This window comes from Chiloscyllium punctatum, chromosome 8 (assembly GCF_047496795.1).
Source record: "Chiloscyllium punctatum isolate Juve2018m chromosome 8, sChiPun1.3, whole genome shotgun sequence".
NCBI lineage: Eukaryota > Metazoa > Chordata > Chondrichthyes > Orectolobiformes > Hemiscylliidae > Chiloscyllium > Chiloscyllium punctatum.
The window spans coordinates 7991129-8018149 of record NC_092746.1 but is presented as its reverse complement, the minus strand read 5'-3'; the positions used below and the strand labels follow the sequence as shown (position 1 = coordinate 8018149).

Genomic DNA, 27021 nt, shown 5'->3' with positions numbered 1-27021 from the left:
AAGCTATTTCATTCTGGTTTAATTACTGCCCCATTCTTCACGGATATTTGGGAAAAGAAAAACAAAAACAAAACTCACATAATTCTTATGCATCAAGGTTTCTCTCTGGGCAGAATTCTATGGCCCCTCTACTGACAATTTCGAATGGGGGAGGCACTGAAGACTGGGAAGTGCCCTTTTCATCCCAATTGAGGCCCCTAAACATCTCAACCAGCAGTAATAATTTGAGCATTGGGAGGAGTTAGAAAATTGGGTGGTTAAGACACCTAGCAGATCACCTTGCTTGGCAACGCATGGGGAAGGAAAGGCACCTCCATCACTGGCCTCCTGTCCAGTTAGTGTCATGATCTGTTCCGTCCTTCCACACATACCTGGGTTCTCCTTCCTAATCTAACTTTTCTGGAAAGTTCCCTACACCCTATTCACATAAAGCCTCCCATCCCCACTCTCATTGCCCTGCAACTAACCAGCCTTATGAGCTCCTGCACTTAAACTATGAGGATGGCTTATGGTCCCAGCAATGGCCAATAACACTCCAGGTAATGCAACTGAGACTCTATATCTTTTTGAGGCTAGACTTTCTAATAAGTGAACCGCAGATGAAAATCTCACTTCACACGTGAGGCTGAGATGGGGAAGCCAGCGACAACAGGCTATGTTCTCTGCCCACTCTTCAGGTTTGATGTAGAGATGCCAGTGTTGGACGGGAGTGGACAAGGTAAAAACAATAACTGCAGATGCTGAAAACCAAATACTGGATTAGTGGAGTGGACAAGGTCAGAAGTCATATGACACCAGGTTATAGTCCAACAAGTTTATTTGAAATTACAAGCTTTCAGAGTACTATCTCTTATCAGGTGACTTCATAAACAGGATCATAAATCTTTGGGGCTATTTTTCTCATTTGTATTATACAGAATTGGGATTAATGAAAGCTGATGATTTGCATTACTGACCAGTGTAACTCATGGGAGTCAAACTCATTTACAGTTTGATGGATAGTGAGGTAGCATGAATTCCATATAGAATGGGCGTCCTCTGTTGGGGTGATGGACCACTTGGCCTATATAAACATGCAGCAACTGTTGTAAAAGACTAAGGAAACAATAGCGTGGTCAAGTGCCCAAAACTGGACATTCTAAATTGGCCATGCTCCTCACACTTTCCCAGCACAGCAACAGTGAAAAGTATTGGCATGACCCCCTTCTTGGATGCTTTGAAACCTGCTCATGACCTTAATGGCCATAGACCATTTGGGAACATTCCTGACAAGGGGGGCAATCAGAATACACACCTGGAAGCTACTCCAGTAGTAAAGTCATGCAGAAAGACTTGCGGAGGAAGACCATATGGAAACCGAAGATAACTCAGAAGATCCACCCTAACCTGTGAGACCCAATATCATTGAAAAGAGTCAGCTCTGTCAGAAAAGGAGATTCCAATGGCCCAGCTCAAATAGATGGATCACTTAGGGTAACATCCTTTCTCAGATGGAAAGAACCAGACAGAGAGTAAATAGTTTGGGAACTTGGGAAACATTCTCATCATATTCATTATTAAAACTACTTTGTTCATAGAAGAGTTGTAGCACAAACCAAATTCTGTGCTCCTTTGGCAGCTTCACTGACACGAGTGCTTGGATGAAGTGTTTTTAAATACATAAACCGGTCAGTTTCCAAAGCAGGGATAACATTACATTACATTAACACTAACATCCTGGATAGCATTTCAGAACGTGAGAACTCATACCTCACTCGATAATTTGTGCAAAATTGGAAAGAAGTTTCCATTTCTGGACTTGCCAAGTGGACCCAAATGAGGGGGAAAAAAAAAATCTGTTGTGATAGCAACAGGAAAAGAAACTCACACAATCAAATCTTCAAGTTCTAGTGGGAGTTTATGAAGTGTTTCTCATTCATTGAAAAAGTAATTAAGTGGGGCTGGGACACATATAGGTAAGTCAAAATGACACTGCCTGCCACTCCTCTGGCCATCAGTTTAGTAGATTTGCGTGTCAGTTTGACAGTGTAAAACTAGTCTAGCTTTAGTATTAATTACTAAACTGTGCTCAAATCCTAAATAATTACAATTCACAGTATCTTGACACCAGAAATGTTGGAGAGACAAACTCTTAGTTTGTCCTGTTTTTCCAACACGTCCTTCAGAAAAGCTTCAGAAAGAAAAAAATAATCAAGAAGGTTACAAAGACAAGGAGGAAATAAACTTATTTGTCTTCAGTTATGAAGTGAATGAGGATGACGATCATCCAGCCAACCCATGAGTCACTGGGATTCTATTTTTTGGCTCTTAAAATCACCCATGATTTAGAAGAGAGAAAAAAAATCACAATCTTGGATGGTATCACTGCCATTTTCAAAAGGACAGTGGGAAGGGAGAACCAGCAATTAAAAGGTGAGGTTAACAACAGGGTTTGGTGCAGTCATTTGCTGCTTTATATCGAGAGGCATGGGAGAAGTGGAGAATTGGGAAACACATTAGAGTGTGGCTGTCAACAACAGCAGAGAGCCACATACAGTTTGAAACAGATATGCCATTGCTGGCAGAAAAGCTCAATCTCCTCTTTGCTTGTGATGGATTTTCCCAAATCCAGGAGATCACTGACAGTACGGAGATAATTACCGATATAACAGCCAACCAGAGTTCCAAAAAGCAAAGGAGTCTAGAGTATGGGCCCTGACTTTGTCAAGAAATGGAGGCTGATCCAGGCCTGGGAACAGCTATTTTATTGATATCAGGAAAAGTAGTGGACTGTCATTTTTTTTTAAAGAAAAGCTTCTCTGAACTCAAGATTTACATTTCACATCCTTCCTGTAGTACAGTGTCCAGTATTGTAGATATTATTTCAGATGAAGTCTCCCCTACATCTTACACAATGCTCAAAGATATGGATTAGCTAGTTAGTGCTGACTCTGCCAATGACACCCATGTCTCACGTCTGCTGCCTGGGGGATCCAGGTGTGTTGGAGGGAAAGTAGAAAATACAATGGGGATGGAGGGAGCTTGTCATGGAAGCTCCAAGGGGACTCAATTGGCTGCAGATACGGTACATGGATGACCACCCATCTGTGAAGAAATAGAAAAATGTGTTTCAAAAAAAAGCCAGCGTCTACAAATTCCGATTTTTTTTAAGCTTGAACAATTTTCAATTTTTAATCAAGAATGTTTTTATTTTAAAAATCTATATTTTAAAAACAATATTAAAATTAGAGAAAATGAGTCCATAAGAGTCTTATTTTACTGGTCTTTCATTGCTGATCCTCTTCCAAATAATTAGCAATACCATTCCTTCTGTAAAACTCTGTTTGGACTCGGGCAATTCTGACAAAAGTTCGATTTGGTGATTCAAGTGCAGGGCGTTTACCGTAGAAGGAGGACGACAAGACTGGAACTGTTCGAGCTCTTTCCTGAAAGAGGAACAAGTAGCTATTACTCAATTGTATTTCTTAAAACAGTTCATGGTACTAACAGAACAAACTAAATGATGTTTTAAACATGCGATTGTTATTCAACAGTTTATTGTTTTTGTATTTTTCTTATGAAATCTCCAACAAAACTAATTCTGAATTTTTTCACACTTCCCCCATTTAGTGTTTTTTTCTTTCCATTCAAAATGGATAGCCTTTTGTTTCTGATTGAGTGATCAGTTTAGCTTTGCCCCATGAGAGAAGACACATGAACATAATTTTCTAATTCACCATTCTGATTATATCATAGTTCATATTGGAATCCACTCATAATTTTGAACAATGTTGGGAAAAATTGCAAAAGTTGTTCTATTCAATACCTTCACAGGTAATGAGGATAAAATAGATCAAATTGACAAGCTGTAGTATACTCCCATAGACATTAGAAACCTAAGTAACATTCTTCATGTTCAGTTTAGATGTTGACTGTCACATCTTTCAGCTATAGAGAACACTGCACCACATCCTCCACTGACTCCCATACATTCCCAGCATAGCTACTGGCAGTGGAAACTCTTGATGAATATTCCCTCCCCCAGCACGAAAAGGATGGAAGACTTCTGTTGTGATGGGTAAAATCCCTGCTTCTAAGCCAGAAGCACCAGGTTCAATTCCCAGCCTAGCATTTGATGGCCAAACGTTGCATCAAAACAGTGTCAACTTGCAAATCCTTTCAACATACTTCAAGAGCATACAGGAAGAGCAGGAGAGATTTCTGGTCAGTCACAGGATGGAAAAAAATTTGAGCCTCCAGCTTCAATATACATAGCTTCAAACTACAACATATTTGGGAAAATGTTATGTTGTCAAAGCAACTCAGGTTCCTTTAGGAGAACAAAGTTTAAAATCTGACAACACCAGGTTACAGTCCAAGTAGTTTATTTGGAAGTACAGGAAAACAAACCCTTTATCTGAAATCCGGACTTTGGAGCTTTTCGAAGGTTTTATTGTGAGGTTTGTTTTCCTCATTAACCTTTTGTTGTGCAAACAGTTAACCCAAGTCCACACCCACTCGATGTGTGTCACTCAGATGTGAAGTGTGGGGGCGTGGCCCAGCACTGGCAGACCTCAATTTCGTTTCAGGGCCTGTTTTACTCACAGTAAGTCTGTTCTTCAGAAAGATTTTTTTTTAAATTTCACCAAACTGTCACTTATGCTGAAACTCAAAACATTCTGAATTCCGAAAGTCAGCTGGTCCTGAGCATTTCGGATAAAGGATTGTGCACCTGTACTAGCTTTCTGAGCACTGCTCCTTAGTCAGGTGAGAATTTATAGCAAAAGATTACAGTGTTATGCAACTTAAGTCATATATTGAACAAACCCAGTTTGCTTTTGCTACCTAATATCAGCAACTGAATTTCAAAAATAATTAATTAATTGACTGTGAAGCACTCTGGGATTGTGATAGGGTGCTACATTATATTTTTTCTTTAATCTGCATATATAAAAATAATAGTCCTATGGACCAGAGCAACCCCCTCCCCACCACCACCCCCTCAAAACATGTCAAAGAGATAGCTACCCCCTATTATTATTCTTATTTTTAAAGGCAAATGCCTGGCTTTATATACTGGATGCAATTCGATTGGTCAAACTACTAGGCTCGAAGCAAAATTTTATTCAGCCACTATAATTAAAGTACAGACATAACAAAGAAAAAGGCTTAACTGCAAATGTATTGAAATACTTAAAACAATAAACTCCTCATTAACTGCTCCAATACAGCAACATCTCATTAGCATAACCTTGGCAAAGGCAAAGTCAGTAAAATAGATTGTCTCACACGCAATTCTAACAGCAAGAAGAGAACCCAAGCTTTTAGCTGTAGCTAAAAGAGAGTCAGAGTGAGTAAGAGAGCGGAAGCAGCTTTCACAACCCCAGCAGTTACTGAAAGCTAAAGATTCTGGTTCTGTGGGAGCTTGATCCCGCCACCCCACCCTCAGACTGCTTCTATTGTTCTGCCTTTTAAAAAAAATCCCCAAGCTGTTTACTTTATTGCCTTAAAAGAGAGCATTCTAAACCAGTGTCTCAACCTCTCCATTAAAAAGAGAAAATACACCTCCTACAACCATAGTATTGTCACAACAGCGACAAATGAAAAATCATATTACAAGCTTTAAAGTAGGATACCATACAAATTGGGTAAATTACAAGGAACCAGATTATTCATGAAACTTTTCAGCTTTTATGATCTAAATTCAAAAACTAGAGGGGACAAATACTATTCACTTTGGTTGCTAGGAAGAAAGGAACACTTGGTGTCTTAAGTAATTATTTTCAATTCCATCAAATCGAATGTAAAAAAAAAAGCAATGGTAATTATTTATTTAACTTGTTCTTAGAGGGTAACTGAATCTGAAAAGAATGCCGCTCAGTTTATAGGTGACAAGAACGATTGCCATGCAACCACTGTAAAGACTGGAATATGGAACTCAATTGGCCCCATTTCTGAATACAACTCAGCAATTCAGGATGCTCCCATGTCGGGTGTAAATAAGTTAAGAGGCAACATCTAAAGAGAGAGAATAACCTGTAGGATAATCAAGGTGGGGATAGGGGTGGAGAACCTACCCTGTCCCCAAGGTTGGAGGCCTTTACCTTGTTCTCCTACTGATAGTGAGTAGCAGGATAGCATTTGGTGCATAATGTTCTTTAGAGTATTTAGAAATGTCGTAAAACCATTAAAAACATTATATATTGTACATGGAATGTAAGAACTCTACAGAATAGCATTTATTGCATCATAATTGAAGGAAAAATGAATTGTCCCCAATGAGAAGACAAAAACAATAGAGTTGCAATAAAGAGAACGTTAAATACTTGCAATCATCTTTTGAAGGGACAGTGCAGCTTTGATTACCACTCTTTTGCAAGTTTGATTATAGCAACTCATCAGGGTATAACAATTCAATGATCATTATTGTTATCTAAAAATGGCTAGTAACATACCTCATCATTGACATTAAGACCTTGGTTGTGGCTATGCTCACGATCATCACGATGAGTCTTATTATTGTACCCTTCTTGAACTTTAAAAACCTGATCGTAAAGCAGCACGGATATTTCCTAAAAAGAAAAGATTTTCAGAACCAAGTAAAATCATTATCAACTCACATTGCAGTATAATTCCTACTTGAAGTCATTCAGTTTAATAAAAATGTAATAACCAATTGATTTCTACTGCAATAATCATGAACAAATACAAGAATCTAAGTCTTCAAAAATAACATTTATTTTGCTTAGTTTTCCATCACTATAACTTTTCTGACCTCCAATTCCCTTGGACTTTCACTTGCTTTGCCACTAACTTCATCAGAAGCGCATCTCATGCCCTGAACATGGAGATGAATGTGGCTTGTTTTGTAAATTTAGAAGGGTTCTGGTGCCAAGGTGAAAGCAGTTCCAAGGAAAATCCAGCTTTATATGCACCAGATGGTGAAGAAGCTAAATACTATGGTGGCCTTCTTAACAAAAGGATTAGACTACAGGAACAGGGATGTTTTGCTGAAATTGTACAGTGTCTTGCCGAGACCATACCTGGTATATTGGCAAGATGTTCTGGCTAAGGAGGGAGTGGCAACAGAAGTTTCTCGCACTGATTTGTGGTGTGATTAGGCTGTTCCTTTAACAAAGTTATGCTGTCCTTGGCTTTTCTTCCACAGAGGACGTAAAAGCAGCAATTCCGAAAAGTCTAGGTTTGAGGCGTTTTAGGGTCAGTTTGATTATTGCGATCAGATACTGCCTCAGGCAAAAAAAAGTATCAAGTTTTTTTTAAAAACTTGTATAAATGAAAGGAGAGTGGCCAGTTCTCCCAGCTCAGCCTTTCCCTGGTTTGGTTTGGGTTTAGTATTCTGGCTGTTCAAAGCAAGCAGTCAGTCATCTTTGAGGCTGCAGATCCATGAAAGAGCTCCATGGAAGAAGGTGTTCCACGATTAATCTCTCTGCCACCTCTCTCTCGTAAAACCCGGTGTTTGATTTTACCTTTTTTGACAAGGGGTGTTTATGAGGATTGTTGCAGGAATTTGGAAGAGCATCATTAAGTTGGGATAGTCTGTTGGCTTTTAGATGGATTGTTATTCTATAGTCTGTTCTCATTTGTATTTCATTTGGAAAAATTGCAAATAAATTCTGTTTTGTTTAGGCCAGCTGCATCCCCCCTGGAATCTCCTCCTGCTTAAAACAACTCACAATGTTAGGGTCCAGGCTACTTTATTGAAATGTTTTGCGCAGGGTCTGGCCTGGCCCATAACACTGGGATGCAGGACTGAAATATGAAAAGAGACCAAATTAGTTTTGACTATATTCACTGAAGTTCAGAAGAATTAGTGTGGATCTTATAGAATCCTACAAAGTTTAACAGGACTAACAGGATACATGCAGGTAGTTTGTTCCTAATGACTGGGGACTCCAGAGGATCTGGGGTAGGCCATTAGCATTGAAATAAGGAGAATTGTTTTCACCCAGACAATGGCAGCCTGTGGAATCTCTGCCATAGAAAGCAGTTGAGGCCAAAACACTGACATTTTCAAAATGGAATTACATATTGTTCTAAAAGGATATGAGGTAAAGAGGGAACAGGGTATTGAGTTGGATAATCAACAGACAATAGGTGCAGGAGTAGGCCATTCGGCCCTTCAAGCCAGCACCACCATTCATAATAATCATGGCTGATCATCCACAATCAGTATCATGTTCCTGCCTTATCCCCATAACCCTTGATTCCACTATCCTTAAGAGCTCTATCATCTCTTTCTTGAAAGTATCCAGAGACTTGGCCTCCACTGCCTTCTGGGACAGAGCATTCCATATATCCACCACTCTCTGGGTGAAGACGTTTCTCCTCAACTCTGGTCTAAATGGCCTACCCCTTATTTTTAAACTGTGTCCTCTAGTTCTGGACTCACCCATCAGCAGAAACATGCTTCCTGCCTCCAGAGTGTCCAATCCTTTAATAGTCTCATACGTCTCAATCAGACCCCCTCCCATCCTTCTAAACTCAAGCGTATACAAGCCCAGTTGCTCCAATCTTTCAACATAGGATAGTTCCGCCATTCCAGGAATTGATCTCGTGAACCTATGCTGCACTCCCTCAATAGCCAGAATGTGCTTCCTCAAATTTGGAGACCAAAACTGTACACAATACTCACCAGGGCCCTGTACAGCTGCAGAAGGACCTCTTTGCTCCTATACTCAATTCCTCTTGTTGTGAAGGCCAGCATGCCATTAGCTTTCTTCACTGCCTGTTGTACCTGCATGCATGCTTTCAGAGACTGATGCACAAGAACACCTAGATCTCATTGTACTGCCCCTTTCCCTAACCTGACTCCATTTAGGTAGTAATCTGCCTTCCTGTTCTTGCCACCAAAGTGGATAACCACACACTTATCCACATTAAACTGCATCTGCCATGCATCCGTCCACTCACCTAGCCTGTCCAAGTCACCCTGTATTCTCAAAACATCCTCCTCACATTTCACCCTGCCACCCAGTTTTGTGTCATCAGCAAATTTGCTAATATTACTTTTAATATCTTCTTCTAAATCATTAATGTATATTGTAAACAGCTGCAGTCTCAGCACCGAACCTTGTGGTACCCCACTGGTCACCGCCTGCCATTCGGAAAGGGATCCATTTGTCACTACTCTTTGCTTCCTGTCAGCCAGTCAATCTTCAATCCCAAGTCAGTATTTTGCCTCCAATACTATGTGCCCTAATTGTGCTCCCTAATCTCCTATGTGGGACTTTAAGGGGTTTTCTGAAAGTCCAGGTACACTACATCCACTGGCTCTCCCTTGTCCATCTTCATGGTTACATCCTCAAAAAATTCTAGAAGATTAGTCAAGCACAATTTCCCCTTCGTAAATTCATGCTGACTCTGTTACTGCTATCCAAATGAGTCGTAATTTTATCTTTTATAACTGACTCCAGTATCTTTCCTACCATTGACGAATGGCTAACTGGTCTATAATTCCTTGTGTTCTCTCTCCCTCTTTCCTTGAAAAGTGGGACAACATTAGCCACCCTCCAATCTGCAGGAACTGCTCCTGAATCTATACAACATTGGAAAATGATTACCAATGCAACCACGATTTCAAGAGCCACCTCCTTAAGTTCCCTGGCATACAGACCAACAGGTCCCAAGGACCTCAGTCTTTCGACCTAATAGTCTATCCAACATAATTTCCTGCCTAATGTAAATGCTCTTCAGTTCATCCAATACCCTAGGTTCTTCAGCCACAATTACAGCTGGGGAGACAGATGTCTCTTCACTAGGGAAGACACAAGCAAAAAGTACCTATTCAACTCTTCTGCCATTTCCTTGTTCCCCATAAATTCATCCATTTCTGTCTTGGAGCACCCAACTTTAGTCTTAACCATTCTTTTCTTTCCACATACCTAAAAAAGCTTTTACTATCTGCCTTTATATTTTTGGCCAGTTTGCTTACTTACCTCATTTTTACCTCCGCATATTGCCTTTTTAGTTAACCTCTGTTTCTGTTTAAAAGTTTCCCAGTCCTCTGGCGTCCCGCTCAGCTTTGCTATGTTATACTTCTCTTATCTTTATACAGTCCTTAACTTCCCTCATCATATGCAGAAATACCTGCCATTGTTGTTGTTCCACTGCCATCCCTGCTAGGGTACTGAGCCATTGAACTGTGGCCAGCCTCTCCCTCATAACTCCATAATTCCCTTTGTTCGACTGCAATACTGACACTTCCGATTTTCCCTTCTTCCTCTCAAAGTACAGATTAAGATTTATATTATGGTCACTACCTCCTCATGGCTCCTTTGCTTTGAGGTCCCTGATCAAATCCGGTTCATTGCACAACACCAGATCCAGGATTCTCCCTGGGAGGCTTCAGTACAAGCTGTTCTAAGAATCCATCTCTGAGGCACTCCACAAACTCCCTTTCTTGGGCTCCTGTACCATCCTGGTTCTCCCAGTCTACCTGCATGTTGAAATCCCCCATAACAACTGTAGTAATACCTTTGCGACAGGCCAATTTCAACTCCTTATTCAACTTACACCCTACATCCAAACTACTGTTTGGGGGCCTGTACATAACTCTCATTAGAGAGTTTCTAGATTTTCTCAGCTCTATCCATACTGACTCTTCATCTCCCGATTCTACGTTTCCCCCTAGCAAGGGGCTGAATATCATTCCTCACCAACAGGGCCACCCCACCCCTTCTGCCCGTCAGTCTGTCCTTTCGATAGCATGTATAGCTTTGAATATTCATTTCCCAGGCCCTGTCCACTAGAAGCCACGTCTCAGTTATCCCCACAACATTGTACCTGACAATTTCCAACTAAGCCTCAAGCTCATCCACCTTATTTCGTATGCTTTGTGCATTCATATTTTTATTTTTAATTTGTTACTCCCTTTACCCCTCCTATCAATCCCTACTTCACTTGACCATACTGTAGGATCCCTCGAGTTTTCTGCTCAGTTGATTGTGTTGTCTTTCTTAACTGCTCTTATTCTCACTTCCACTTTAACTTGTTGCTTGAATTTCCAGTTTGTCCCCTCCCCTCCACTTCTTAGTTTAAACATGCCTGTGTTGAGTGACAGACCTGCCTGCCAGAATGCTGGTTCCCCACCTATTTGCTTGATATTTGAATAAACCACTTGGCTCTCATGCTAACATTTCTGTCATGATCCTGCTGCACTGTTCCAACACAGCACAATGCAAGCTCATAGAACAAACACCTCATTTTCCTCTCAAGGTCTCAAGATTGAAATCAGAAATTGATTGCAGTTTGTCCATTCTCCATTTATCTCCCTGTTCCCCCCACCACCCCCACCCGCCCCACACCACACCACCTCACCACCCTCTCCACAGCCACGTTATATATCTTATTTACTTTGCACTTAATAGAAAGGAACAGTTCTCTTCCTTTCACACCTTAAGTGATATTCCTTTTACAGCTGTTTTTAACTCTCTCTCTCTTCCACCACCTCCCCCACCCCCCACCCCATTTAACAACATCTTTTGCATTGGGCTTCAAATTGCCATTTGCTATCTTGCTCCCCTGCTGCCAAATATATGAAAAATAAACTATTTTCAACACCTTTCAGTTCTAAGGAAAAGTCATGCCACAATGAGTGAATTACAACCATTTATATTAAAAAGAGTAACAAACAGAAACGTGGGTAAAGGCTACAAAGAATATTTATGGAACGAAGGGTCAGGAACAGTCACCAACAAACCCAATAGGAAATTTGGGAGAAATAGCTTTAGCCAGAGAGACTGGTTAGATTGTGAAACTCATCACAAAAAGTCATCGAGGTGACAAGTATAGCTACATTTAAAGGGGATGTGAATTGAGCATGATATATTGATCAAGTTAAAAGAACCAGGGTTAGGGGAGTCTCGGTTGGAGCATAATCATCAACATGGATCTGTAAGGCAAGTGATTGTTGCTCAACTTTCAGGACAGAAATTATTGTTGACTCAATTTTCAATTGATGCGGATGTTAATATGATTTGTATTGCAATTATACACATTGTACATAAGGCACTAGGTATTGATTGCACATACATATGACTTTTAATAAGAGGCAACCTATTGGAGTACTTAAATCTGTAATATCCTTGGCCCTTCCAAGAGTCATCAAACTGCTCCTACAATGTAAATGATGTGTTTATTTAATCAAAACAATAATTCAAAGTCAGAATAATTGAGTATACGGTGTTATGTACAACTTATTTACTTTAAAGTCAGTAGTACATATTGGGGAGAGAGTAGAAATATCACTGGACTAGTAATCCAGAGATTCAGGTTACGTATGGGTTCAAATCTCATGTTTGCTGGTAGACCTTTGATTCATTTAATGCTGTCACTCCAAGACAGAACATTGCCTTTTTTTGCAAGTCAGGAGGACAAAGAAAAATAAAGAATATGTTGTAGCTTGCTGTATAGAATTTGAATGAACTTCCATCTGATTCAGGTATATGTACAAAAGGCATTGTGATGCTAGAAGAGAATCATTTCACTGCTGAAATTTACCAGCGACAGGGAGATGAACAGCAAAGGCTGGTTATGTTATGGACTGTTATTTGAAAGGATATACCTTTACAAGATACCAATTAAATGCATTTATTTATGCAATCAGGCATAAAATCAAAAGGTCTCCTGCAGTATGGCATTCCTTTTATATGGACATTCTTCAGTTGTTATAATAAAAAAGGAAAAAAAAATTGTGGTTTATAAGCCTTCCATGATCCACACAGTGCTCTTAAAGAAATGGCTGCATCTCAGACAAATGAAACAAACCAAATCCATTTCTATAAAGACTTATTGAATGAACTATTTAAACATTAATGCCTTCCAATCAATTTAAAAAATTTTTAAATTAATAAAGCCAACACACTATTTTTTTTAAACTTTTAAGAAGAAATTACATTATTTAAAGTCTGGATAAGAATTATTTTGGTTGCTGTTGTGATGAATTCATAAATAACATTCTTTCATAAACCATACTCGAACTCAAGGAGTGCACTCAACTTGGACAGAATTGCTTGGTGTAACAACATAGTGGAAGATTTAAACTGAGAACAGTGGAGGCAAGGAGCAGGAAAATAATGCCAAACTGATGAGGCACATTTCCCTGACAAATTTACATTACCAATGATGTTTCCCAGGAATGGAGCATTCTGCAGTTTTACAAATTTATTATCCTAAATTAGGAGGCATTTGAAGCATCACCAACATAGTACTGGGGTCAGAATGTTTCCAGCCACAAGCAGAATCCACCAAATTAATGTAAGTGACCTTCCTGAGGTAGGCCAAAAGGCCACAGGAACAAGAGCTGTCATTATCTAAAAAAAAAATTGCAGATGTTGGAAATCGAAATAAAACAAATTGCTGGAAAAAAAATTGAACAGGTCTGGCAACATCTGAGAGAAAGCAGAGTTTTCAAGTCAAGTCAACCCTTCTTCAGAATGGTTCTTCAGAAAATTTCTGTTTCTGACCGGTGAAAAAGAAACGAAAAAGGGGCCACCTATAGCAATGGCCATACCAGCAGTTTAAATTTTCAGCACACTAGTTTCCCTTTCTCTGCACGAAGATTGCCTCCACTTTGACATGCCCTCAGATTACTTAACTGTCCCAGCAGCACCCTCCTCTCTTGACAGCTCTAATATCAGTAACCTGCTCACAATCTTCAAATGAACAACAAGCTCTCTTGGATTGATTCCAGTAATTGCAAGCATAAGATCCAAGTTTGTCCCGATACATGGGTTCTGAAGTGCATCTGGAAATCCTACCCCCTATTTTGTGTCAGAATCCTCTGGACAAATTGATGAAGCGGTATCAATCCAGGCAGAAGTGACCAAACAGTTTCCTTGCTCAACTGAAAGCAATATTTCCTTTCTCCTGACCCAGAGGAAAACAAACAAAACCTACCCTGAAAGCCTATTCAGCACTCAGTTTCTTCACGCCAACCTTCACTTGGGCTGGTTGGAAGGTGGATGGGGCAAAGCAATTATTTAAATGAAATAAAAGTGTTTTGGGTTGTATGACAGATGGCCAAACCTCTCCACATTATGATGTGTCCAGGCAGCAAAGGTAAACAAAAGATGAGCCCAAGCTTTTGGCCTATCTTTCTGATCTGTTTATGGAAACATGGGAACAGAAATATGCCATTAAGCAGATACAAACTTGGCCCTTCCTGACATCAAACTAGTCAAAGATTGCCACCCAGAACAAGTGCTTTGTATATTACAGCTGTTGCCCGTGCGCTGAGCATATCAGCCAAGTGGAAATGATCCTTTCTGGAGGAGACTCTTAACTTCAGAGGAAAATGTTACTCAGGACATGGAGGAACCATCAGCAAAGGCTGCCCACCAGATTCTCCTCCCTCCTCCCCACCAGCAGCAGCACTGAGCCACTGATGCTCAGGACCTCACACCCACAGTTACGTAGATGGGTGAGGGAGCGCAGTGCCCCAGGCCACTGACACTAGGAGGAATGCTAGTTACCAGGTACCTATTCACCCACTATGGTGATGCAATGACATCCAAAACAATTTCAGAGATGATTGAGTTGCCAGCTGTTCAGGATCTTAAGGCTGCACTGAAAAACTTTTTAAAGAGACCCCTGCAAATAATCTTTCCACAACTGACAAATATATCAGAAAGGATGGAGTTTCAACAAGCTCAAAGTTGCAAAGACATTGTTGGAAATCATTCTGGGGTCTATAAGGACCTACAGAATCATTTTAATCCTAGTGGACTGGAGGAAGAAGCCTGCCTCTGAAAACAAGCAGAAGTATAATCCCTTGCTGATCTATACAATGCTGGAAAAGGTTCTCTGACATAACATGGGCACAAGAAGATTAGCCGTGTGCCACAATCAAGGTTAGCAGGTCACCTACAAGAGAAAAGTTGGAGAAAGGTCTTGGAAGTGGGGACCCCAGTCAAAGTGCTGCCATTTCTCTCCTTCCTTTGTCTGCCTCTCAAATCTCCATATGTTGCCTCCTGACCCAACTGCAAAGTCTGAATGTTCTCATACATAAAGTTAGTGTGCAGATATGGCAGGAAGTTAGGAAGGCAAATAGAATGCTAACCTTTATCACAAGGAGTATGGAATATACAAAATGAAAGTCTTGTTACCACTGTACAAAGCTGTGGAGAGACCAAAACTACTGCATATAGGTTTGGTCTCATTAGATTGGATCTATTGGTGACATTCAATAAAGTGTCACCAGGGTGATTCTTTGGATGGATGTATCTTAAGAGAAAAGGTTCAACAGGTTTGTCTTATACTCACGAGAATTTAGCAGGAGAGCGCTGATCTTATTGAAATGTACAAGATTCTGTGGGGACTTGACAGAATAGATGTGGTCAGGATGTTTTCCTTCTCATGGGGAAATATAGAACTCAGGGCAGTTTCAAAATGTGTCTCTATTTAAGATGGGGATGAGGAATGATTTCATCTCTCAGAAAGACTTAGTCTTTGTCATTCTTTACTCCAGATAACAGTGGATGGTGCGTCATTGAATACATTCAAGATGGAGGTAGGCAGCTGACAAGTGAGTCAAAAGTTATGGGAGGCAGGCATGAATGTAGTCTTAAAGCTACAATCAGACCAGATCATTATTTTATTGATTGACAAATCAGGCTTAAGGGACCAAATGGCTCACTCTTGGTCCTATTAGGTTATGCAGAAGGTCAAAGTGAACAAAATGCAAAGATTTTAAATCAGGGTTAAAAACACACAGAAGTGACAATCACACTGGAAACATCATAAGTAGCTCTTAAGGCTTCATAACAGGTGGAAAATGTCAACAAAAGTCACTCCACACTACCCTCCTCCCTCTTATTTTGATGCAATTTGCAGAAAAAGTGGAAGACGCAATCTGTAAGGAGGTATTCCTCTGATCACAGATTCTGCCTTTTCAACATGCTGCATCACTTTCTCTATGTAATGAAATCTCCCCTTCCTCTGACCTTGCGTTAAATCTGGTCATTTTAAACCTTGTTGGGACTTACCTGTTTCCCTCAGCAAAACCAAGGTCTGCATGTTGGGCAGAGCCCTGCTTGGAATCCTCACAGCAGTTTAATTAGCTCCTTGATACTGCAGAGGGAGAGCAGGAGGTGACCACTCTCTTCCTCTTGACCCAGGCCACTTTTATGGCTAACTCCAGGATCTCAACAGTGGTCAGATAGGCAAGGGTTTCAGGCTAAACATGCTCACCATGGTGTCTTGAAAGGGTGTGTGATACCACTTTCAGAGTTTAATAATTGGGTATTGATCCTTTTGCGAGGGGTGAAAAGCAGAGTCCTTTCTGGAACAATGACCTAATCCAATGTGAATCAAAAAGCAGACTTTTATTCTTATTCTCTTATCCCTAGTGGCACTCCAGAACATTAGTGGAAGATAGTATTACCAAACAATGGGCAAAAAAGTGAGGACTGCAGATGCTGGAAACCAGAGTTTAGATCAGAGTGGTGCTGGAAAAGCTCAGCAGATCAGGCAGCAGCCTAGGAGCAGGAAAATCGATGTTTCGGGCAAAAGCCCTTCCGTCAGGAATAGAAGCAGGGAGTCTCCAGGGTGGAGACATAAATATTTGGGGGGCGGGGGGGTAGAAAGGTAGCAAAGAGAACAATAGATGAATGGGGATGGGGATGGAGGTGATAGGGGTTTGGTAATACTGATAGGGAGTAAACATTGAAAACCAAAAGTTTGCTATTAGATTTAAAATAAATCAAGGATTGATTTTAGCTTACCACAACAATGCCTCTTCCTCAGCAAGCTGAGGAAATTTGGCAAGTCCAGGAGGACCCTGACCAACTTCTTCAGATGCACCACAGAAAGCATTCCAGCTGGGTGCATAACAGCTTGGTATGTCAACTGCTCTGTCCAGGACCCTAAGAAACCACCGCCCGGAGCATCACCCAAGCCAACCTCCTATCCGTGGACTCCATCTCCACATCTCGTTGTCCCAAAACAAAAAGCTGCCAAAGACCCATCCCACCTGGGTAATGCTCTCTTCCATCAGGCAGAAGATACAGAAGCTTAAACACCCACACCAACAGGTTTAAAAAGTTTCCTTTACTGCTATTAGACTGTTGAATAGACCTCTCCAATTTCAAACCTAGTGTTGATCTTGCTTTTCTGCACCTCCTGTGCAGCTGTAACTTTGTATGCCTTGCTCGGTCTAAACAGCCTATGATCTGACTTTACTTAGGCACAACAATAAATCAAGTCGACTCTGAAGCCTCAGGAAGGAAGGACTGGCAACGTTACCTCCTGATCCCCGACCAGCTCAGACACTAACACCACAGAGGGAAAGTTACCTAGATAAGAATCAGTAGCACCTGCTGGTGAGCACATCGTGTGTCTACAGCTGGCCAAGAAAGATCCCAGGTCATCAATACTCAGCAGGCTGCAGAAACCAAGAATCTGCTCAATCCCAAGCAGCAGAGGATCCCATGGTGTCAGCAGTTTGTGACGTCATTGATAAGTATAGGCAGACATTGCTCTGTCAAAGGCAGTGGCCAATTTGTAACAAAGATTGCAAGATTGCAGCAATCTAGTAGGAACCCTACTGCCTCAAGTAGGTGATCATCTAGCTGCTTCCATTATCATGTTAGCAGCTGCCATAGAGATGGTAAAAACAATGACTGCAGATGCTGAAAATCAAATACTGGATTAGTGGTGCTGGAAGAGCCAGGTCTAGCAGTCAGTCTTCTAGATATGTGCACAGAGCATATCACTCTAGCCATACAAAGATCTGCACCACTGGCAAAGCAATAGTGGGGCAAGGGATCATGAGTTCACTCCAGGTGTACCTTCCTCAGAAGGAGACAGGGCGATGCCAGTAGACACCCAGAGGTGGAACTACATACAGCCCCAGAAGGTTTATGTCAGGACACTTCAGGGATGCTGGGCCTTCCTTATCCACCCACAGCTCTGAGGCGGTTCAAGCCAAGGAGGCTCCACCTTCCTCTGGGCAGGCCACAGGATGCAGGTTTGGGCTCTCTAGCCATAAAACATTTGCCTCAAGGTCACCTGATAAACCTCCAAAGCTATTGGGCTCCACCCAGGTTCCCTCCACACAGCTGCAGAATACATTGCGATGCAGCGAAAGAGAAGGAAAGAGCAAGACCTTCTGATGGCACACAGCTGACACAATTTAAATACATTACATTTATAAAATGTATGTTCACTTTTCTTCATCAATTGTGTGAATGTCTGTCTAGCACCAACTGCAACATTGAAGGTACAAAGTCCAGCCATCCTTAGCACTACACATTAGATCATCCAATGTGTGAAGCAAGCATGTCCTGTACTTTGTGCAGGCTCTGTGAAAATGGCAGACAATGACTATTTTAGCACCTGAGGTTGATCTTTCCAGGCAGCACCACATTTCTGGTGGAACACAGCCAATATTGGGATTGATGTTGCCAAGTGTGCTTGGGGTCAGCATTTGGACAATATACAGTAGGTTAATGCCTAAGAATTATTGTAGCATGTGGTGCTTCCAGGTATGTCTCACTTTTAGTATATTGGTGTCTGTATAATGATGTTGCCCTTTTACAATTCCCCAACTATGTTCCTGCATGACCCCAGATAGATCATACTGGACCCAGAAGGCTAACCATGGACTTGTACAGGCATGCACTCCTGACCACCCCAACTGGCCGACTGTGCCTAAGCCCCTGGATTGAAAGAGGCAGCCTTGACTTCCTGTGCAGGACCCTCTGCCAAGATGGTGTCTCCTGGATCAAACTCTAAGACTTTGAGGCATGGCCTTTTGCCAAAGTCCATGTAATATGTTTGAGTACAGAGCTGGCCAATGGTGCATATGCGTCATTGACATAACATGATGCTGTATCACAAGAATTGGTGCTAGGTTCACTGCTTTGTATATTTTATATAAATCATTTGGATTGTGAATACAGGAGGAATGTTTAGTAAGTTTACAGATGACACCAAAATTGGCGGTGTACTGGACTCTGAAGAAGGTTACTGCAGAGTACAGCAGGACCTTGATCAGATGGACAAATGGGCCAATGAGTGGCAGATGGAGTTTAATGGAGAGGCTGGACCAGCAGCAAATGGACACTGGTAACCTGATAAAATTTGCCAGTATTAATGTGCATTGCATTAAATCTGCTCCGCGATGGTGTCTCTACACTGGCCTTCCTGGCCAACGTTAAAGCCAATGTCCTGTTTCTGCACCTCAGCAGCTACAGGAGGTGGTCGAGCTCATGGGCCCATGGGCCTTCAATTTGGTCGGGGGGGGGGGGGCAACGATAGCCGCGCCTGGGTATCCTGTTGAGATGAGGCAACTTCACCATCTCAGAGGTCAGAGGTCAAGGTGGTGGTGGGCGGGCACCTCCTTGTCGCTGATGTCATATATAGAAATGCTCCCCGAGACTGATTAATGTGTACACCCCAGAGGGTAAGAGTAAATGGTTGGCCGTCCTGCAGCAGCTTCCACCGTTGCTGGCTACATCCAGGCTGGTCATTTTGGCTGAAGACTTCAACTGTATCATTGATGCAGATGATGAACCGGTGGGGGTAGGGACAGTAAACTGGCCGCCATGTCCAGAGTCTTGATGGAAACGGTCAAGATGCCAAGCTGCATGACGTCTTCAGCACCCCTACAGATGGAGCACAGCGTAGATACACCTGGTCATGGGCAGACAGGTAATCTATCCTTGAATGGATAGATCTGTTTGTGTCCCGAATGTTCTCTGTCAGATCCACTGATGTCAAGCCAGTTTTCTTCTGTGACCACTGCCTCCTGCTGGCCGACTGTCACCTACAGGACGAGCAGCAGGCTAGTAAGGGAATGTGGAAGCTGAACACCAAGCTGTTGACCCCAAGAAACATTGAGGAGCTCAAGAGGGATTATGCAGGTTGGAGAACTGTGAAGCCCCTTGAGTCTCCAGTGACTGGTGGGAAACAGTAAAAGGGAACATCAAGAGAGAAAATGCAGAACCTCCCACTGCAGACAATGGGTTTCGATTTCACAGAGGACCTCCAGGAGGTGAAGGGCCAGCAAGCCTCGCTCTTTGCCTCGGAGGCCTCCAAGATAATCTTCCGGTCCAGGGTCCGCTCTGTGGAGCGGGACAAGACATGCTCACGTTTCTTCTTCCAGAAGGTGCACAAAGAGAGCTCCATGCTCCGCAGCCTGAAGGAAGGTGGCTCAGTAACGTCATCTCAGGCTGACGTCATGAGGATAAGCAAATCCTTTTATGCCAGTCTGTATGACTCGAAGCCAACCGGCAACGTGGCTTCCCAGTCGTTCCTGTCCTCTATCACGGAGGTCTGAGACAACGGAACCCAGGAGAGGCTGGACCAGCCACTATCTCTGGACGAGCTGACCAAGGACCTAGAGTCCTTCGAAAAGAATAAAACTCCCGGAAGCGACAGCTTACCGGTCGAGCTCTATTCTGCTCTGAGGGACTTGATTGGCCAGGACCTGCTGGAGGTGTATGTCAGTATGCTTCAGGCAGGTACCATGAGTGAATCCATGAGGAAAGGCATCATCACCCTCATCTACAAGCGGAAGGGGGAGAGGGAGGAAATCAGAAACTGGAGACCAATCTCACTATTAAATGCAGATTACAAAATCCTGGCAAAGGTCATCACCAACCGGGTCAGGTCTGCTCTGGGGTCGGTGATTCACCCTGACCAAACCTGTGCTGTACTGGGCAGGAAGATCGCTGAGAGTCTCGCACTCCTCAGGGATACGATCGCCTACATGCAGGATAGGGAGCTGGACACCTGCCTGATCAGCCTGGACCAGGAGAAAGCCTTTGACAGGATATCACACAGGTATATGAGAGATGTTCTCTCCAAAATGGGCTTTGGGGAGGGAATCTGCAATTGGATCAGACTGCTCTACACCAACATTGTCAGTGCAGCCTCAATCAATGGGTGGGAATCAGATAGCTTCCCAGTCAGATCTGGAGTCAGGCAGGGCTGCCCTCTCTCTCCTGCCTTGTTTGTGTGCTGCATAGAGCCATTTGCCGAGTCCATCAGGAAGGATGTGAGCCTGAGAGGGGTGACTATTCCTGGCAGCGGGGGCCTGCAGATTAAGGCTTCCCTGTACATGGATGACGTCGCCGTTTTCTGCTCGGATCCACTGTCCGTGCACAGACTCTTGTGCATATGTGACCAGTTCAAACGGGCCTCGGGAGCCAAGGCAACAGCGAGGCCATGCTCTTCGGGAACTGGGCCAACCAATCCTTCATCCCCTTCACCGTCAGGAAAGACCACCTGAAGGTGCTGGGTATTTGGTTTGGAGGGGCTGGGGCATGCACCAAGTCTTGGGAAGAGCGTATCAAGAAAGTGAGGCAGAAACTGGGCAGATGGAAACTATGGTCGGTCTCCATCACGGGTAAAAACCTGGTCATCAGGTGTGAGGCACTGTCAGTGCTGATATATGTGGCACAAGTCTGGCCTATTCCCAGAACCTGCACCGTTGCAGTCACCCAGGCCATCTTCCATTTTGTATAGAGATCAAAAATGGCCAGGGTCTGAAGGGACTCGATGTACAAAGCTCTGGGCAATGGTGGGGGGGGGGGGGGGGGGGGGGAAGAGGAAAACACACCCTATGACCACCTTTGTGTGTGGCTGCACCAAGCTGTGCGTGGATCCCCGATACGCAAACACAAAGTGTCACTACGTACTGAGGTTCTACCTGTCCCCAGTGTTGTGAAGGATGGGCCTGGCCTCGCTACCGCGGAACGCTCCAACTAGTTGGACCGTTCCTTATCACCTGTCCTTCGTGGAGAAATTTATGAAGAAAAACACCTTTGACCACAAGTCCATCAGGAAGTGGTCAGCACGTAGAGTCCTTGAGACCATTCGGGAAAAGGAGAGGGCGGATCCTGTTGAGCGGTTCTCTGAGCAGACTGTCAGTCATTTGGCAGAATGCCTCATCGCTAGAACTTTCAACAAGCACCAAGACATGGCTTGGCTGGTGGTGAGAAGGGCTCTGCCTGTGAGATCCTTTATGCACGCCTGGACTCTCTGGCCCACCGCACACTGCCCTCGAAGCAGCTGGGAGCATCTCCTTCTGGAAAATGCCTACGCAAAGAAAGTCTGGAGAGGAATGCAGTGGTGTTTGTCGAGGTTCGTCCCAAACAGCGCCGTGACACAGCACTCCGTGCTCTATGGTCTGTTCCCCGGGATGCACACCAAGGTGAACATCTACTGTGCCTGGAGGATCATCAACTCGGAGAAAGACGCTCTTTGGTCTGTCTGAAACCTGTTGATCTTCCAGCTGAAGGAACTGACCCCGACTGAGTGTTGCGGATTGGCACATTCCAAGGTCTAGGACTACGTGTTGAGGGATGCGCTGAAGCTTGGAGCAGCTGCCGCCAAGGCACAGTGGGGAAAGACCACCGTGTAACGTCTGCCTGCCAAAGAACAGAGGGGCCCACTCAGTAAGTGGGCTCTGCTGATGCCTCAGCTAAACATATGGATACATGATTGGTAAACAAACAGACCTGTATATACAAATGACAAATTCTGATCTCTGTATGCAAAGAAATGGAATGTTTACGTACGTATGGCATGACCAATTGTACAGATCAAAATATTTTTATGAATAAAGTATATTTTGGAAATTATAAAAAGAAATGATAGGTTCTGTGTTTTAGTCAGGCAAATCAAGACAGACTTATACACTTAATGATAAAGGTCCTGGGGAGTGCTGCCAAACAAAGTGACCTTGTGGTGCAGGTTCATAGTTCTTTGGAAGTGGAGTCACAGGTGGACAAGGTAGTGAGATACACTTGCCTTTATTGGTCAGTGCATTGACTATAGGAGTTGAAAGGTCATGATGCAGTTGTACAGAACATTGGTGAGGCCACTTTTGGAATACTGCATTCAATTCTGGCCTCCCTGCTACCAGAAAGACATTGTGAAACTTGAAATGGTTTAGAAAAGATTGACAAGAGTGGTGCCAGGGTTGGTTGGTTTGAGCTGTAGGGAGAGGCTGAATAGGCTGGAGCAGTAGGGGCCAAGGAGTGACCTTGTTAGGTTTATAAAATCATGAGGGACATGGATAGGATGAATAGCCAAGGTGGTTTCCACAGGGTAGAGGAGTCCAAACTAGAGAGCGAGGTTTAAGGTGAGCGGGGAAAAATTTAAAAAGGGACCCAAAGGGCAACCTTTTCCATACAGTAGGTGGTACATGAATGGAATGAGCTTCACTTACAACACTTAAAAGGCATCTGGATGGGGAAAGGATCAGGAAGTGTTGAGAGGGATATGGGCCAAATGCTAGCAAGTGGGACTAGATTAATTGGAGATAGCAGTTGGCTTGGATGAATTGGACTGAAGGGTCTGTTTCAATGCTGTACAGCTCTATGACTAACATGCCCACCTCATTGACTGATGTCTGCTGACAACTATGACGAGCTTCCTGGCTTTGTGTCTGCACAAAAGGTCAAGTCAAGACAGAAGTATTGTGAGTCTTTAAGATCCCACTGAGGGAGCAAAGTACCAATAGACAAAGTAAAATAAGTCATGGATGCTGTTAGCACTGACAGAGGCACAAGTGAATGAGCACTAAACCAGCGAGCAAGCCAAATGGTTCCGAGGTACACCCTGCTCCAATCCATGAGGTGGATGGAGTTTTTCTGCATTCCATTTCTAGGGGGACAGTTCAGGGAAAGCTCAGTTACTGAAGTGTAAAAGTTTACCTTACAAAGTTTCCATACCAGGAGTTTTTGGTTAGAAATTTGTAATTATCAAAAAGATTGAGAAACTCTATACTTTTAGTTTTGAGTGTTCAGGGAAGAATGTTTCAAAAAAAGGTATACAGTGCAGAATTGGGGAGAAGTAGTTAAATCAAATAAGGATTTGATTTAAAAGGGTAATTTCTCTGGATTTAACTCACTAAAGTGATGGAATTAGATCTTTTAAGCTATTCTAGATTTAGATTTTAAAAACATGTTCATTACACAAAAAAAAATCTGCATCTGATGTCAATGTTTCAGTGAACCACCACTTTAAAAATAATATATGTACAATCACAATGGAGTCAGTGCAGAATCAATGCAACTAATAAGGAGCTAGAGACCTGCTCTGGAGGAGCTGGTTTTGGCTTTGGCATAAAAAAAGTAATTACTGCCAGGGTAATTGCCGTGGACTCAATGCTTCTCTTGGACCTGTTTGCTTCTGAACCAGAGACTTACTAGGCCCTTCTTCAGGAACTGTGGTATCCAACTATAACCAATGTCCAGGGCCGATTTAAATTGAGATAGGTTTGTATCTTGGGGGCTTATCACAGAGTAAATTGTCAGAGGATTCTGCTGGAGCACATGGGGCTTTGTTGAGCATGAGTGAAGTTACAGGAATGTCTGTCTATTAGGCCCTATTAATTATCATTGAACCTTTTATGCAATGAGGTGAAGCTTCCACTGGTGCCAGGAAAAGAGAGGTTTATTCAAACGAGTCATAGAGATGTACAGCATGGAAACAGACCCTTTGATCCAACCCGTCCATGCCGACCAGATATCCCAACCCAATCTAGTCCCACCTGCCAGCGCCCAGCCCATATCCCTCCGAACAGCGGCACGGTGGCACAGTGGTTAGCACTGCTGCCTCACAGTGCCAGAGACCTGGGTTCAATTCCCGCCTCAGGCGACTGACTGTGTGGAGTTTGCACATTCTCCCCGTGTCTGTGTGGGTTTCCTCCAGGTGCTCCGGTTTCCTCCCACAGTCCAAAGATGTGCAGGTCAGGTGAACTGGCCTTGCTAAATTGCCTGTAGTGTTAGGTAAGGGGTAAATGTAGGGGTATGGGTAGGTTGCGCTTCGGCGGGGTCGGTGGACTTGTTGGGCCGAAGGGCCTGTTTCCACACTGTAATGTAATCTAATCTAAATCTAATCAAACCCTTCCTATTCATATACCCATTCAAATGCCTTTTAAATGTTGCAATTGTACCAGCCTAAAAGCCATGATACTCAAAGCCAAATCCGACACGTTTACCTATTAAAATTCTGGATTAGTTCTGACTTCAGTAGTCGATCACAAGCAGCACAGATCACAGATCAGCACATGACCAGATTCTTCAAACGTCATACTGAGGGCTCCGCTCTCATTTTAACCCTACTCAAACTACAGGCTTTAAATATCCAAATCCAAAGTTTGTACTCCATCTGTGGGATATAGGTAAATTAATGTTACTTCTGCAATTCCATTTTACAAAGTAAAATGAACTCACACCAGTGTGTAATTGTTTTAGCCACGAGCTGAGTCAACAAGAATGGAAACGATGTGGAGGAAATATATAATTATTTTTGTATTAGCTAAAACTGTTTGTCAGAATGAAATGTGACTGCAAAACAATGGTAGACATTACGGGCAAGTAGATAAGATGTTGTGAGGGGATGAAGTTAAGCTAGATACGCCTGTACAAACAGTAGGTATAAACATCTGTTTCCCACTTTTACAGAGACAGAGGAACAAACCCCAATTAAAAGGGTCATAGGGATCAGAAACGGCCTCGGAAAAGGCACAGATGAAGGGGGTAGATAATGATGAAGAAAGAATATGCCTAACAATGACCTACAGCAGGATGACGTCAAACAGCCTTGTGGGGCCTGAAATAAGCATTTTGTCACAGACAAGGCCGGATAAGGCAAAAGATAAACAGGGGTAATGGGGGCCGGTCTTAGGGAAGTGGAAGATGTAAACAGGGGAGGAGCAATGTAAAACAAAAGAAATCAAATCATATAAATGTTGTGTATGAATTGAATTTGGTGTGTATGTCCTCTGCCTTATAGACACTGGACATCACACTTGCAAGTGTAAAATAAACGACACTACTGATTCAGATGTGTCTCGGACTGAAATTATTGAAGTGAGTGGGCTTTGTTTCTCACACATCTATACAGTTGCCATGCTCCGAGAGGGCGATTGCTTTTCTCACCTCACTGATTTATTGGAATTAGTTAGTTCCTAAGCAAGTTACACATTTGCAAAACAGAAAAGGCACAGGGCTTTGGGGATGCACAGCAGACAGGAGAGGAAAATAGGACTACCATAATCAGGCACACTGAACATCAAGGTTTTTTCTGAAAATGCTTGGCAACTTTTAAGATGCACCAACAAAACTTTGGTGTTCTGGCATGTTAAAGATAAAGCATGTCCCTAAAGAAGGTGACAAACCTCTTACAATATTAGCTTATATTTGAAAGAAAAAAAACGTTTCTCACTACTGAATCTTTTCTCTTGGAAAGGCAGCTTTAACGAGTCGGTTGGGTTGCCGTCTGCAGAGACTTCACGTGATAAGCAGCTTTTACAATTAATAACAGAGAGAGAGTCAAAAATCATAGAAAAGTTTGTGTTCAGAAGGTAACTCACCTTCTTCTGGTTACCGAAGTAAGTTAGCTCGTTGTGGTCTCTTCTCTCGGGAATGAAACTGAAGCCAGATAAGGCAGAGAGCGGCATGTTCTTGTTTATGCGTTTACTAATTTCCGTCATGTCCCTTCGATTTATTCCACCACTTGCCGGGTGAAGTGTGCACGTCCGGAGAGTGCTGGCGTCCACCAGTTGCTACGTTACAAACACCCAGCACGAAAGGGCCTCTTCCGGCTTCTTAGCAGCATGAGTTACTTTCCGAGATGAATCATGACCAGACTGTTACCCTCAACATTAACTCCCTTTACCCCCACCACCTCTTGCCTCCCTTGTCTCCCCAAAACCAGCTGCCTCTCCCCCCTGTCCCCCACCACCAGCTGCCTCTCCCCCCTGTCCCCCACCACCAGCTGCCCCTCCCCAAAACCTGCTGCCCCTCCCCCTTGTCCCCCCCCACCACCTGCTCCCCCTCCCCCTTGTCCCCCCCACCACCTGCTCCCCCTCCCCCTTGTCCCCCCCCACCACCTGCTCCCCCTCCCCCTTGTCACCCCAAAACCTGCTGCCCCTCCCCCTTGTCCCCCCAAAACCTGCTGCCCCTCCCCCTTGGTCCCCCCACCACCTGCTGCCCCTCCCCCTTGTCACCCCCACCACCTGCTCCCCCTCCCCCTTGTCTCCCCAAAACCTGCTGCCCCTCCCCC

General features: G+C 43.3%; 1 protein-coding gene across 3 annotated transcripts; it reads right to left on the bottom strand.

Annotated features, from left to right (window-relative positions):
- Window positions 1–799: 799 nt before the first annotated feature.
- On the bottom strand, window positions 800–26560 carry cfap90 (cilia and flagella associated protein 90). Of its 3 annotated transcripts, none has more exons than XM_072575135.1 (4): window positions 26330–26560; window positions 6435–6551; window positions 3260–3425; window positions 800–3084 (listed from the first exon to the last, which is right to left on the bottom strand). In XM_072575135.1, the coding sequence occupies exons 1-3, from the start codon at window positions 26447–26449 to the stop codon at window positions 3267–3269; spliced, it is 396 nt and encodes a 131-aa protein (XP_072431236.1). In that variant the 5' UTR covers window positions 26450–26560; the 3' UTR covers window positions 800–3084; window positions 3260–3266. The 3 variants fall into 3 exon arrangements, with proteins under 3 accessions (XP_072431236.1, XP_072431234.1, XP_072431235.1); XM_072575133.1 differs by having other exon boundaries at window positions 3302–3425; XM_072575134.1 differs by having other exon boundaries at window positions 3383–3425.
- Window positions 26561–27021: the final 461 nt, after the last annotated feature.

Excerpts from the sequence above, each read along its gene's own strand:
- cfap90 (XM_072575133.1), bottom strand. The coding sequence starts at position 26,449 with ATGACGGAAATTAGTAAACGCATAAACAAGAACATGCCGCTCTCTGCC. Across the intron at positions 6,552-26,329 it reads ACTTCGGTAACCAGAAGAAG|GAAATATCCGTGCTGCTTTA; the intron begins GTGAGTTACCTT and ends TTTTCTTTTTAG. Across the intron at positions 3,426-6,434 it reads GTCTTAATGTCAATGATGAG|GAAAGAGCTCGAACAGTTCC; the intron begins GTATGTTACTAG and ends TTCCTCTTTCAG.